General features: G+C 37.6%; 1 protein-coding gene across 1 annotated transcript; it reads left to right on the forward strand.

Annotated features, from left to right (window-relative positions):
* The first annotated feature begins 11,366 nt into the window (after nucleotides 1–11,366).
* On the forward strand, nucleotides 11,367–14,271 carry rpl29 (ribosomal protein L29). The gene is made up of 4 exons (XM_084928653.1): nucleotides 11,367–11,443; nucleotides 11,917–11,969; nucleotides 12,116–12,180; nucleotides 14,094–14,271. The coding sequence occupies exons 2-4, from the start codon at nucleotides 11,933–11,935 to the stop codon at nucleotides 14,184–14,186; spliced, it is 195 nt and encodes a 64-aa protein (XP_084784779.1). The 5' UTR covers nucleotides 11,367–11,443; nucleotides 11,917–11,932; the 3' UTR covers nucleotides 14,187–14,271.
* Nucleotides 14,272–15,082: the final 811 nt, after the last annotated feature.

Raw genomic sequence — 15,082 nt, forward strand, 5'->3', positions numbered from 1 at the left:
TTCTCTCTGCATAAACTCTAATTTAATGTGCCCACAGACCTAAATACCTCAGGACCACACATTCAAGTATAGACATCGTATATCTGCAGATGCAGCACAAAGTCCATAACAGATATCCAAATGTTATGACCCACAAAAGTTAACACTGATGCAGAATAGATACAATAAATGCATCACGCAATATCAGCTGTTCACTTGGATCAGCTGTTCACTGCAAAAAAAAACATGTTTTCTATAATGATCAATGTCTGTGAAGGTTCTCAGTCATCCAGGTCAACGTAGTCTAAGGAGCTTGGAAAGAAAAGCGTCTGGACTTCTTTAAGTAGCTTGAAGACGTTTCACCTCTCATCCGAGAAGCTTCTTCAGTTCTAGGGTCAAATGGTGGAGAGTCCCAGATTTAAGCTCTGTGGGAGTAACCCACCAAGAGGGACAAAGGACTCCCTAATGATCCTCTACCTAATCACAACAGAGGCACCGCCAACAGAACACTTTACAGATGGTATTGCATGGTGGATTAAAATCTTACTGCACTTTTCTGCATTCATAATTCGGACAAAATCCCCAGCACCACTGGCTGAAATGCAGCACCAAATCGTGCCAGTGCCTCCACCGTGTTTTCAGACGGCTCTAGTCTCTCCCTGTTGTACCTCTTGACCTGTTGCCACTGATTTTCAGTCCACTTCTAGTTTAATTTGGCATACCTGAGCCTTTCTCATTGTTTCCCTCCCTTAACAATGGCTTCTTGAAAGTCATCCTCCCACTGAGACCATTTATTACTATTTTATATTCTTTTTCTGACGAGACTTTTGGCAAACAGCAGATGGAACAGCTGGAAGTAAAGACGTATCTCTTATTTCCCGTGTCAGGTCTGTAGTCAAGGAGCTGGATGGGTTGTTTTTTTCCCACCTTACTCTACAGGACGGGTTTATTATTTATACAGATCTCTCAAAGCAGTACACAGAAGGCTTGGTCTGTGTTGGGAAGGGAAAAGGTGGCTTTTAGCTGGAGTTAAAAAACTGCTGTGATCAAGTGTACTTTTTTCATATGAATTCTTTTACATGTTTGACTGATTGAACTTGTGTTCTGCCATCTTGCTTTTGCATTCACGTTCACTCTCTCTGGTCTCTCTATAAATACAGGAGGGGCCGACAGTTTTGAAAGAGACGACTCACATGAATGCGTTACTGAACCAGCCACCAAAACATAAAACAGAGAACAGTGCCTGTTTGTGAAGCTAGTATCTTCCCACTGAGACAGAAAACAGGTCAGTTTGAGACTGACTGTCCATGAGATGCATATTGTATAACAGGCTACCCAACAACACTGTGTCCTAAAATACCCAGTGCTGAGCTGTAAGGTGTCCAAGTGTGTGCATGTGTAGGTGTAGGTGTGTTGCGAAAACGCAAGCGTGTGTGCGCTCTGTGCGTGCGATAAATATGTGTGTGCTGAGTGGATAAAGAATGAGTGAGTCACCAGAATATGATTAATACAGTTTCTTTGCTTCACATTTATTGCCTCTGATTTAACCAACGAACTGCTTCAACTGTTTCAATTCACTGATTGATGAATCGATTGAGCTGTGTCACCTATAATGATAAGGAGGCGCTTCTTTTGATACAGGTGCTCCAAATAGGAAAGATTAAATCCTGATTAAACGATCTACTGAATCACATCTGTCGCCAAGATAATCAGTAGCTTTCAGTGATGAAGTGGCTGGTTGCTGAGACTGGCATTTCAGCTCAGCCACAGGTTAAAGTATGTGAACACTCATAATCTAATAAACCGGGATGCTGAGCTCAGCTAGAGTTGAATAGTGCTGGTGTTTTATATGCTAGTTTTGTTTTGATTTAATGTGTCAGCTTGGACTACAAACAGACGCTACATATTCCTAAACTAAAATGAAGCAAAAATCAGTGATAATCTAAAATGGGATGTGGTCATTTACTTTTGCACTGATGACAGATCACAAATATCGGTTCCAAGACTTGCACTTCCTTAGGTGGGTCGTTGGTTTATTTTTACAATATAACTATGGTTCTAAAAACGGCAAACAGAGGAAGGATCTCCACCTCTGTTTATGCTCAACTAGCAGGGCTAGAGGCAGAAGTTATAAGCAGAGAAAGATGGTGGGTGACATTACTATAGTGATCCCAGTCTAGCTCCATTACATTCAATAGTGAGTTGTGTTTGTGCTTCTGAGTCACTTTGTCTTTCATTCAGGTTTAAGTTAGTTTAAGGATCAATGTGTGGTTTTCACATTCAGGTATGTTTACTGCGATTTTTCTTTTAACATATTTAATATAGTTTTTTATGCTTTGCATTAAAATTTCATTCCTCATACACTTGCTGTATACTGAATGAAAGCAAAAGTCTGCCTTTACCCCCTAACCTTAATTACTGCATAACCATGACAAAGACACTCTAACCTGAAGTGCTTTTTTAAACCAGGTGTTGTCAATGTTTTGATGACTGAGTGACAATTTAGGAAGCTAGTATCCAGGTGAGAGTGGGGAAAGCAAAAGCAAACATTTACTTTTTGAACGTTAAGCTTCCAGAGAAGCACAATTGAACCTTTAGAGTGGCGGTCACATTCCTAACCTGGCAGCGAGGTGTCAGATTGTGCTTTTTAACACCATAGTAATAAGCTGGCTGTAGTGGCCCATCTTTCCCATCATGCCTGAAATGGACTGAGTGGACTGTACTCCACTGTAATCTGTTTCAGGTTTCTGTTTTAAGTTAAAGTTACTTTTAATTAAAGGACATTGAGCCAGTTTATGTTGGGATTTTTTTTGTTTTGTTTTGGGGTTTTTTTTTTTACATATACAGTACATATACTGACCTCATTATTTTTCAAGGAAAAGAAGAAAAAGCCCTACTTGGTTAAAATCTTCACATTTTTCTTGTACCCATACTTGGACATTTTTTCCACACATCTTAGCATTGCACATATCCTTAAGATACTTGAATTACTGCCTGTGTAACAGCGTTGCAACGATTCAAAAATCTTAGAAACTAATATAATAATTTTCTAATTTTATAGATTCAGTGAATGAACAATTAGGTGAAGTTATTACAATTAACATCTGTAGCAGCAGCGCTTTACTGTGTGTGTATTTTAAAAATGGTATACATGCAAATGCAGTTATTTTCATTCTCACAGTATTTTCCTGTATACTTACAGTTATGTGATAGTAGAGAGCAGAGCCAAAATGAGTCACGGCACTAACCAAGGACAGATATTCGTAATTCATGTAGAGTACATTGGTATGTTTACATATACAGATAAATGACAAATATTCGAAGGTTAAGCTTCTCAAATGTGAAGAATTGCAATTTGTATAATAAAAGATAAGTAAATTCAGTAAAATACTGTCACCTGTGTAAATCTATGAATGCCACTGCTTTAATTTTTCACTGATAAAATAATTAAGCTAAAAACAAACTGGTTAATAATAATGTAATAGCACAGATATAAGATCAATGAAGTCTTATCTCTGTGGCTGTCCAAATAGATCCAGAAGTAGCTGAATTTAACTGAAATAGGAAGATAAAGCACTCCTTGTAGGGAGAGCTCAGATAACCTTTAAGCTGGCAAAAATAAATTGGTGTTGAGTCTCAACTGAGTTTCCAATAATGAGATACCCCGTCTGATACCCTGACATTGCCAAGAAGCTACGATATAAGGCTCAATGAGCATGTATCCAGTGCTGAAAGTTGATATATTGTGCAGCGATGCAGTGCGTGCTTTGGTAGTTAGAGAAAAGAGCCAGTGACCAGAAACAAAAATACTGCCTTCAGTTTACTAATATTGATTTTCTGGCTGCTGTGCTTTGAATTAGTTTGAGATCAAAAGCACTTAAGACAGCTATACTGGCAGAGATAGTAACATGTCTTTTCTAGGTCACATAAATATGGTGGTTCAAAAAGAAGACGACTCAAAGTCCACAACTTTATTAACAGTATTGAAGTAAACAGAGGGTGAAGGTTCAGAAACCAGAGAGCAATTAAACTACCAAAGGCAAAGATCCAGAAAAAATGAAAAACCAAACAAGAAAACATAACAGGAAAAATTAGATAAGGAATGGTCAGGAGTTTATATATTCAAGGGAACAACTGGATGACTGAATTCAAGTGATGCATAAAAGAGAGCAAATAAACATAGAAGAGAAATTTCAAAATACAACAGGAAATGACTTAAAGAACCCACTAAATATCCAGAACTGATCACAGGTATATTTCTAAGAATATAGTTTAAAAAACTGATATTTGGATAGTGATCATGTATTCCCTTAATGTTCAAAAACATGAACATTAAGGGAAATAATAAATATGATTTATTATCAGATTACATAAGGATAATGCAGAATGAGAGCTTTCTTTTCCACATCTCCTCACTGTTTATCTTGACTTTGTTCTGTTTGATTTCCATGAAGGTTTTCATTGTTGCAGGATTTTATGGCATACATAGTACACTTACTGGCATTTGTATCTCTCTGATGTCCTGACCGACTGATTAATGCAGACTGATGTCTGTTGATTCCATTTGCCAGAAGCAAAAAATGCACAAAGTCAAAAATTATGTCCAAAGTCAAAGAAACAATATGAGTGATGGGCAAAGAACATAAATTTAAACAAAATTAAAGGGTAATATATGCTACTCTACATTTAAAAATATGTATTTTTCATTACATTATTGGCACAAATATAGAATGCAAGGCTCCTAGGAAGCAATCACAAGCTACATGCTAACTTTCTAATATAGATAGATAGATAGATAGATAGATAATGACCTCCCTCTATCTCACTTCCCTTCTCCTGTCATCCCAGTGCTGTTTCATGCTCTAATTCCTTGTGACATGTGGTCTTCATTCAAATCTGTGCAGTTTCATTCATCACTCCCCGTTAACCAATAGGAAAGCTCGATGTTAGCAATGTCTGCCCACCTCTCTCCTCTGTCTCTCCCAGAGCAAATGCATACACTCTGCTGCCGTCGACTCCTTTCTCATTCGTGTATTTTGCCTTTCATTTTCATACACTGGTCTGTGCCCTTCAACCACAGTGAATGAAGACAGCGCTGCAGAGCGAACATGGTGTCAGGAGCCGTATGAGGAGAAAGATGAATAGACGGAGAGAGCAACAAGGACAGTATGTACAGAGAATAATTGGCCGTGCTGCAGGGCAGGCGAAAAGGAAGCTCAAAAACTATATCTGCATTCAGACAGGGTTTGACAGACATTTAGGACACACACACTGATGCACATAGCAAAGCTGAAAGAACCACTTAGTGAGTCGTTGTCGATGGCAGTTTGAAAGGGGCAGACTTTAGTGTAATGTACCGGCAATGTTCTCTGGTGGAGGACGGAGTTTTGTGGCAAACTAACACATATCTTTTTTAATGTGAAAGAGGACTTTCATAACAGTGTGCAGTTTTTTGGAAACTGAGGCTTCACATAAATTGCACACCACAGCTTCATCACATTTCTCTTACTGAGCGGCTCCACTTGAGCAATGAGTTGACTCATTGTGCTGCTTAAGATCTCCTTTCCATAGAAACTGAAAATACTGAGAAATACAGGATATTAGTATTTTTTTTGCTAAAGTTTTGAGCCACCCTTCATGTCTTTGTATTTCACTTTCACAAAACCAGACTGTCTTGTAATAATTTAAAGTGGTTATGGGTAATATTTCTCCGGCCTTTGTGAAGGTCTTTCAACTGGCTGCTTTTTCAACTATTTTCAGTCCAGCATGCCACGTCTGCCATATTCAACCTAATCACAGGAGTGTCATGTCATTAAAATGCTGCAGTACAGAAAAAGTGACAGATTTACTATCACACGCTCAACTGTACAAGCTCTTTTCCAAACAGTCAGGGCAAAAACTGAGATCATAGAAAAGCCAGTTTTTGAGTGAGGAAAAATGTTATCTCCCATCTCTGTCTTCTCATTAAAGTAATAATTATTAGAAACACATTATATAAATATATATATTTGCTGTGAACAACATCAAATATAGTTACCATAATGTATGTCTGTGCTTGTAAATTTAGGCATGCTCAAAATTCTTATGTAATACATCTAATTTTGAATTTCAGAGTACATTTTCTGAGATACTTACAGGATATTACGCCACATTGTACAATATTGTGCAAAAGTCATGAACCACCCCTCATTTCTTTGTAGTTTGCTTCAAGGATTCTGAGTTTCTTGTCATTTTTAAAAGTGATTTTCTGAAAATCTTTCAGAGTTTTTATTTGCACACCAGCTGCTTTTTCACTCGTTTTTATTTAACTTCTCGCACCTGATCATTTTCAGAAGAAGGGACTCCTATTTATGTGCTGCAAATTCTCATTTCAAACCAAAATAAAGCACACATTACATTTTCACAACCAGCAGGTTTTTGTCTGTTTATTATATTCATTTGCACAGATGTATGTGAAAACTAATGTATCATCCACTCTATTATCCTACATATAATACCTCCAAAATCCAGAGATATAATGAGCCGCCTCTTTCATGTGTTGAGCTGAAGTGAGCCCTTGGAGGATTAACTTTGTGCTGCTTGGATAAAAGATTTCCTCTTACAGATGAAAAGGAAATGAAAGTGGGTGGGGAGGGAAAAAAAGACAGAATGGAAGAGTAAGAGCAGTTCAGAGGCAAAACGGAGAAAGAGTAAAGGGGTGAAAGCAAAATTAAATAAAAAGAACAGGACAGTGGATGAGAAGGAGGGGAAGGACATTCAGCAAAAATGAATGCAAGTAAAGAAGGAAGGATGTTATATTTAAAAAGCAAAATACAGTCAATCAGCGATCAGATTTTATTCATGCAGCAACATCACTGTGTGAAAATATCACAGTGTTGTGGGAAGTTTGCCGAATCTCTTGACAGATTTTCAAGTACCTGCTTTTCTTCTCTACCCCTCCAGGTTTAACATTTGTAGTTTCTAGTGAAGTTACTGAGTGGATTGCTATAAAAATCGATTATACATTCATCGAATGCTATAACACAAATATCTGAAAATATGACTTTTCCAAATATTTAAATGAAGACAGGATTTGGTTGTATTGCAGGCTTTTTTTTTTTAATGATTTGCACATTGAGATTAGCACATAGCTTAAATTTGCCCTATTCCCATAAAACGTCAGTCATGCAGGCCTAGAGACCAGTTATTGACCCTTTATGAGAAATTAGAAATATATTACATATAATCATTGTACTACAAGTACTCTACCCAGATCATGCTAAATGCTAAACTTTCTGTTATGACAACATATTTCTCATAACAGCATTTTAAATCAAGATATCCCATATAAATGGATCATGACTTGATTGGAAGAAGCAAAAGTAATAGATTTTCATCTGATTTTTTCAATATCAGGAAACCAATATAGCACCATGTGTAATAAACATAAACAATTATAGGAGTGCATATGTGAAGATTTTTTGCTCATAAGGGGAAAACACTTCCAATCAGACCCTCAGATAAGATCTAATGTCTCTGATTGGGTTAGACAGCAAGCAAGAGCTTCATATCCTGTAACTGTAACCAAATTGGTGTGACTGTTTTGTGGTTGCTGCTGTTGTCTGCGTATTTGTAGGTGTCTTTATAAAGAAGACACATGTTTTTCAGCAGTTAAACAAATATATACATAGAAAATTCCAGTAGTATGAACCGCACAGTTCTCATTCCAAGCTGATAAAATAATGCTGACTGTCAAAGCTACTTTATGTCTCAGTTTCATACAAGGTGCCCTTTATGGCTTTACTGAGATGAAGCCGTCTCTCTGAACACCTCGTTTTTTAACTAAGATTATTGTAGTATAATTTACCCAAGCATTAATAAATGAGTGGTTATTAGTGCCTAGTGCCAGGTGAAAGAAAAAGCAAAAAGCCAGTGAAAAAGCAGCTGAACAGTAGGCTGGAAAAAAGCTAAACCAAGTGCAAAACACAAATGGCTAAAAGGGAGACAAATCATGGCTGCTGCCATCCCTACAGCCTCTTTAAGCAAACTTTTTAGCTCCCTATAATCAGGCTAAAATCTCTCAGCTGCCAAAATTACTGTAACCAGCGTGTCAAGACACCTTGCTGTACATAACGGTGAGACACAGGAAGCATCTGTGCTTTCCAGTTCTAAGTAAGAATAGAAACATGCTATACAAGTACCAGTCCATTTAATTTGTACCATGTAAGTAGCCCTGGTTTTACTTACATGGCACAAAGCTGGGCAGCCAACTGCTCACAGACATGGAGCTGCACATACAGACAAAGAATACTTTAGGGAAGGTTTTTCCTGCAGGGGACATACGAATCACTTTCGAGAGATTTTCTTTTCTTCCAGACGTTACCGTTTGTCGGGGGAATCTTCTAATTTATTCCCTTATTATGATCATTTTGAGTTTCACTGTAGCAACTGCGAGAATATAACCTCATTATTACAGAGAAAAACATTCACAGAAATGTGTTCATTTCACAGTATGAACTCACCACGGCACATAACGTGTTCAAGATAACAGAGGAAATGGAAACCAGTACGCACGCCACCACGATCAGATCAAGAAGAATGTATGAAAGAACACATGTAACCAAATCTGTAATTGACTGAACAGATCTGAGTGCTGCAGAGTGGAGTGTGGGGATTTGTATGATCAAATGGGGGGGGATCTAAATATAGGATACTGCTGCATGATTTCCTCCGCTAGGCCTGGGATTCACCCAGCTGAGAAAGAAAGAGGAAAGGAAAGGAAAGGAAAGCTAGGGCCACACATTACAAGACAGATACAAGGAGAGATGTAAGCTTAGTCACATGGCTCTGCATCCATCCCCATCCATTACAACACAGTGGAGTGCCAGCAGCACAGTAATCTCTGAGGATCTGTCTATTAATGCTGGCCAGTGAACAGTCTGTCTATGGTCTCACCATGCTATGAGTTGTAGTAATCAGCATCTTCGGCAGGTCTGTCAGAATGAAATCTCATATAATCCTGGCCAGGCTTAATTCCGACTTTTGGCAACTGAGGATGATTTTCTGCCAAACAATATGTCTTTAAGTGTTTTTTCACAATACTGTTGTCCACTGTTTTCTGATATATGTCTCGTTTTTGGGGCTTTTTTCCCCCATTTTTTGTTTTTCCCTATTAATAGTTAGTAAGTAACTCGTGTGTGTGTTTCATCTTTAATGATAGAAACCCTATTTTTGTAGTGGGGTTTGCAATGCAGTTTCATAAGAAATTCAAGCTCTGGTGCAACCAGGTGCCACTCAACTGTGATCAAAATGCAAATTTTCACAGATCAATTCATGTTGTGTAATTCATGATCCATGTGAAAGCAGCAGAAATTTTGAAGATACAACAGCACAGAGTTACACATATTAACACAATTCGTTTATGTAATACGCCACAATTTTTAAAAAAAAGTCTTATTCAGCAGCTGGTGGTAATAGACTCATCAACCAGGTCAAGGTTTTGCATGGGCTTTTTATGTGGGAGACGGAAAGCGGCAGAATAAAAGAGTTTATTCATTTTTTCTTCACATTATGTGCCTGTGGAACTTTTTTTGAAATTGATGCTGATATTGTATTTTAGATTATTTTTAATCTAGCGTAACAGAAACCCAGCCTTTTTTAAGTTTGTGAAGCTTTAGAATTGAACAATTAAGGCCTTTAACTTACTGGTTGTCTTTTTTTCATTGTAACCTTAATTTTAAGATTTTATATATAATACAACATGACAAAAAAAAAGCTTTAGCTTTAAATAACTTTAAGATGGTCTCACATTTGATCCTACAATACTTTGGTATACAATAGAGTTCTGATATTTAAAAGTAAGTAAGATTGTGTATTTACTTTTTACGATGTTGGACATTAATTTCTCATTTTTCCTTTTATGGAGAAGATGGAGTTTTTTAAGATGTGCAGAAGTACTAAAGGCAAAATAGTAAGTTCACTTAGTCTACTATAAAAATAAGATCAGGTACAACCAGTGACTGTAGAAAACAATCTTTTCTACAGTCATTGGGTACAACCAAAAAGTATACTTACCGAAGAAAAGTGGATTAGAATTAAATAACCTTAAATGTTCTTTCATTTTAAAGCACCATCTCTGCACTTGCCCAAATGCAATATATCGTATTATTTTATTTGTTATCTTTTTTTCCTACATCTATCTCTATGGTTTAGCCCCACAATAGACTGGCCACCTCTCCACGGTGTCCAACCTGTCTGCGTCCCTGAAGTGAAAATTTAAGAAAATGGATCGATGAATTTTATTTTGTTTGATAGTCAGTTTCTTAGAAATCATAGATATCTAAAGAACAAAAAGGCCCACATGCAGTATACATCTTTCTGTAAGGCAGGTATGACAACCCCGTTTTTATATTGTGGGCCACAACAGCCCGCTTTGATTTCATTTATATAGCACCAAATCACAACTGTCACTTCAAGGAAAGACCAGTTCAACTCCCATTCTGTCGGTATAAGGAAGTTTAACTGCACATTTAATTATTTGAAGATATCACTGTATAAGTATATATCTGTCAGCATGACTTGGGTTTAAGTTGTAGGAAATAAATGTGTAAAATCACACTCAAAACCATGCAGTGGACAAGACTGGAGTCTTTGCGTGGCTAATTCTGGCCCCTGGGCCTTATGTTTGACACACCTACTGTAAAGGTTTACAAACCAAGAATGTTTGAGATGGTTAACTTAATCTACAGCAGTGTACGGGAGTGGCTGTACCTCAGGTGGTAGAGCAGGTCAGCTGCTAACCGGTTGGTGGTTTGATCCCAGGCTCCACCAGTCTGCATGCCAAATATCCTCGAGCAAGATACTAACCCCATGTTGCTCTCCAATGCATCCATCAGAGCGTGAATGTGTATGAACGTTAGATAGTAAGAAACAATTTAGAAAAAGTGTTTGTGTAAGTGGTTGTGATTGGGTGAATGAATTAGTTGTATAAAGCGCTTTGAGTGCTCAGAGTAGAAAAGCGCTATATAAGAACCAGTCCATTCATGACAGAAAAAATACCATGGAGAAAAAGGAAGTGTACATTCAACAAAATTGCATTTATATACATTTTGGCCTGTTTTGTATTTCTGATGCTTTTTGTTCCTTTTATTTATATAGTTCTGCTCCAAATATATACTTTCCAAATGCAAAAACAAAAGTGAAAGATTATGCAGAGGAGAATCAGTCAAAATCAAATCAGTGGGTCTTATAGTTACAAGCAGACCTGTCACGTTTTCATTTGTGAAACAGAAAGGCTGTGAGTGACATCCAGTGGCTTGTCGTAGACTCCAGCCTGTTGTAGAAGGACCCACCAATCAGCAGGAGGCGCTGTCACCATCCACATCTGTTCTTCTGCCGCTGACTTCCTCTCTTGGCTCCACTCTTTATCTTTTTCTGCTCGCTCGGGTTTTCTTTCTCTTCCGGTTGTCGTCTGTTCGTGTGGCAGGTATCTATTTTCCCCAACCCGGGGACTCTTAAAAAAATCCTCATCAATCTGAGTGTATTTCATATGTTTGCAAAGAAACAGACAGTGATTTAGATGAGGGGCTTTCTTAATGATGGATCCATGGCAGTATTGTTTAGATGGGATCCCAAATAAAGCCTGAAAATGATGTTCAAGGCGTGCTAACGCTCTGTGTAGCAGAGCTGTAGCTTCGCAGTAGCTTCCGACCACCAGGCAGTCTTTCTGAGCACAGCCGCACAGTCATTTTACGTAGTTTTTTTTAATTATTATTTATTTCATGTGTAGTTTTATATCGTAATTCTGTTGCTACCCAGAATTTTTTCCGACAGGCACAGCTTGTTGAAATGAATGAAGCATCGTTAGCCACCTGATGCTAATCCAATCCCAGTTAATACTGATGGTAACTACAGATTAAGGTCTGATGTGCATTTCTCCCTCCTTTTCTTTACTTTTAGATTAACCAGCGTCGAAATGGCCAAGTCTAAGAACCACACAACCCACAACCAGTGTAAGTAACTGCTGAAGTAACTGGAAAGTCGTTTTAACGAGATGTGGCGCTGTTGCGTTAGCTTTGAGGTTTAGCTACATGCCTGTAGTTAAATATTGCAAAGCTAGCTGCTTTGTATTAATTGTCGCTCCTTTTTATTTGAACAGCTCGGAAACACCACAGGAATGGCATCAAGAAGCCACGATCACAGCGATATGAATCTCTGAAGGGGGTGCGTATTGTTACAGTTTTACATGTTTGTATCTTTGAAAAAAACAAACAAAAAAAAAACAGCAGCTCATGTTCAAATCCTCTGTAGTAAAGTGTGTTTTGTATAACTTTTGTAATGAAGTGAGTAATTAGGAGTGGGTGTTATTGCCTTAAAATGTAATATATGGAGTATCTCTAAATGTAAACCGTTGCATTTGCGCTTGCTTGCAGCAGCAGCATTTACAGTTACAGCGTTTTCTGTCAGCCTTTTCCAGTGTGCTGCTGTTACTAGTGACTTTCTAATTTGAAGAAGGAATATTTTGAAATAAAACGACAGCAGTAGTATTGATAGCATTATATGCAGTGACATAAGTTCAATGTGAGGACAAAAGTAGCCCAGGCAGTGTTTTCCCTGACAATTTCTTGTGAAATTATAAAATAGCTGTTTAACAATAACAAATGGTAACTCATCAGGTATTGTACATCTGGTCAAGCTTTTTAAAGAGTAGTTTAAAGCCCTGTTTTTCCAAAATGTGTTCACAATTGTAACTACTTACATCCATCATTTGTTCTTCCTAGAGTTGAGGTATTTATTTACATTTGGATCGCAGATCAGCAGCAGTTGGCGTAGCTTGATTTGATTCAATAGTGTTTTTGCATGAAATAGCAAATACCAATCAAAAGGACCGAAACTGTGAAGCAAGCTTTCTTTCTATGTTTAGTTGGAATAGTTTTTTGCGTATTTAAGTACTGGACCCTTATTAATTAAAGTTATTAATTAATTAAAGTTATTTATTTATTTTCAAGTTGTTGAAGTAATTCCCTTTGGTAACAAATCATCTCTGGAGGGTGACAAGTGGTTCATGCTCTAAGACAGGCCCTACCTAGTCTCCTTGGGGTTTCTTCCTGTTGAAAGGAAGTTTTTCTTTAGCACTTTTGCCCAGTGCTCGCTCATAGGGTGTTTGTTGGGACAGTAGGGCCTTTACCTTGCAATATAAAGCACCTTCAGGTGACTATTGTTCTGATTTTTGTAAATACAAGTAAAACAAACGCATTGAATTGAATTGTTGCAAGCATTAGCAACGTAAAGACACACCTTTGCTATAGCAGTAGGCTCGAATCATCAGAATGTGCATTCATTAATTATTTAGCTACCGCCCACCCAAGCTAATTTATTAATTCCTTAAGATGGTTGCGTTCTGGATTGATGATTAATTCAGAGACCTGCTCCCAATCAGGCATAAACACAGAGAGACAAGTTGGTTTGAAATTATACAGATAGGCCAGTTAATTGTCATATTGAGACTTAGTGTAATTCTTGTCTGAGAAACCTGAGAAATTATTGCATTACAACAAAATAAAACTGTAACCCATCTGTTATTCAGAATATTCAAGTCAAGGCCCCTGCACCTGACTGTATAACTGTGATCTGTCCATTACTGTAAATGCTGCTGCTTGTGTGTGAAAATAAAAATGTCAGAGGTCTGTCTGACATCTTTTGGTTATTTATAGATCAGATTCTGTTGGTGAAAACTGTCTTTTTTAAATTCCTAACATTTACTTAGGATCAGTATTTATTTACTTTTTTTTTTTTTTTACATTAAAAAAATTGATCACTGCTGAAAGACCTCCTGGTTATTATTATAATCTGGTTATTAAAGTGTGTGTGAATGTGCAGAGTAACAGAGAGGTCCTTGGTAATTTTGGACTGTTGGATTAGGTAAGGTTTATCAAAGTTTCATTTAGGTTAGCACTGTTTTAATACATGATACAAAGCTGCTAACATTACTCTGTCTGTCCAAAGCTCTCCCTAACCTGTTAAAATGAAATAATTATTTTTGCATTGTGTTATTAAAGTTTATTTTGCTTCGAAGAAAACTTTCTGAACTTTCAGTTCAGTGAACCTGCTAACTCTGCTTGTTTACTTTGTTGCAGGTGGACCCCAAGTTCCTGAGGAATATGCGCTTTGCTAAGAAGCACAACAAGAAGGGCTTGAAGGCAGCACGGAAGGCCGCTATGGAGAAATAAGCAGCTAGCCCATCACCTCATGTCTGTCAGAGTCCATTTTGTGTTACCATCATCGAAATAAAGCTATGCTTTGTTAACACACCAACATCTGATTGTTCTTTATTGAGGTTCCTGCTTCTCTCTGGTTCTATAGAATAAATTGTGTTATTGGTTATTAAGGGTTTATTTCTTTCTAATGTGTCTCTAGTTTGTTCATCAAAACTGAAAGTATGTAGAAAACTGGATAATGGTTGAGTTTGAAATATTGCAAAGATTGGGGGGGGAACGGTTTTAATCAGGATAGATGAAGTTTGCACAACCTCAATAGAAATAAGAACTTTCTCTAGATTTCTAAAATCACTAACAAGCTGTGACAGAAATATATTCTAATAAGGAAGGGAGTTGAATAAATCAAGTTGACTTCTAGCATCTTTTTTCCCCTTTCCTTAATCCCGTGCAAAGATTTGAAACACCATGAATGGAAGTCATCAAAGTGTGATATTACCATGTGAACACAAAATCATTGCACAGGTGTTATCACATGGGTAATAACTAAAGCAATTCAACAGCAGGAAGTGAAGTGATGGACCTCCTTGCTGCCAGAAAAGCTTCACCGTGTCTTGACAATGATATTTACTCATTTCGTGTTTTGATGATGTTGTCGGTCTTTAACATATGGCTGCCCACTGAGTGAATGGGTTAAATGCAGAGAGGAATTTCCCCACGGGGATCAATAAAAGTACACTTTCTTCTTTCTTTCTTTTCTTTCATATTAGACCCAAACCGCCCATACAGTGGGGCTGAGATCTGATGACTTATAGCATTTTCACATCTTTTGTGCCCTATCCGTGGCAGAGAATTGTTATTCCACAAAAAAACCTGTAGAGGTGGAGTCAACTAGAGCAAATACCCCCCCC

Source organism: Perissodus microlepis, chromosome 5, assembly GCF_051167445.1.
Source record: "Perissodus microlepis isolate ML-2025 ecotype Zambia chromosome 5, ASM5116744v1, whole genome shotgun sequence".
Classification (NCBI taxonomy): domain Eukaryota; kingdom Metazoa; phylum Chordata; class Actinopteri; order Cichliformes; family Cichlidae; genus Perissodus; species Perissodus microlepis.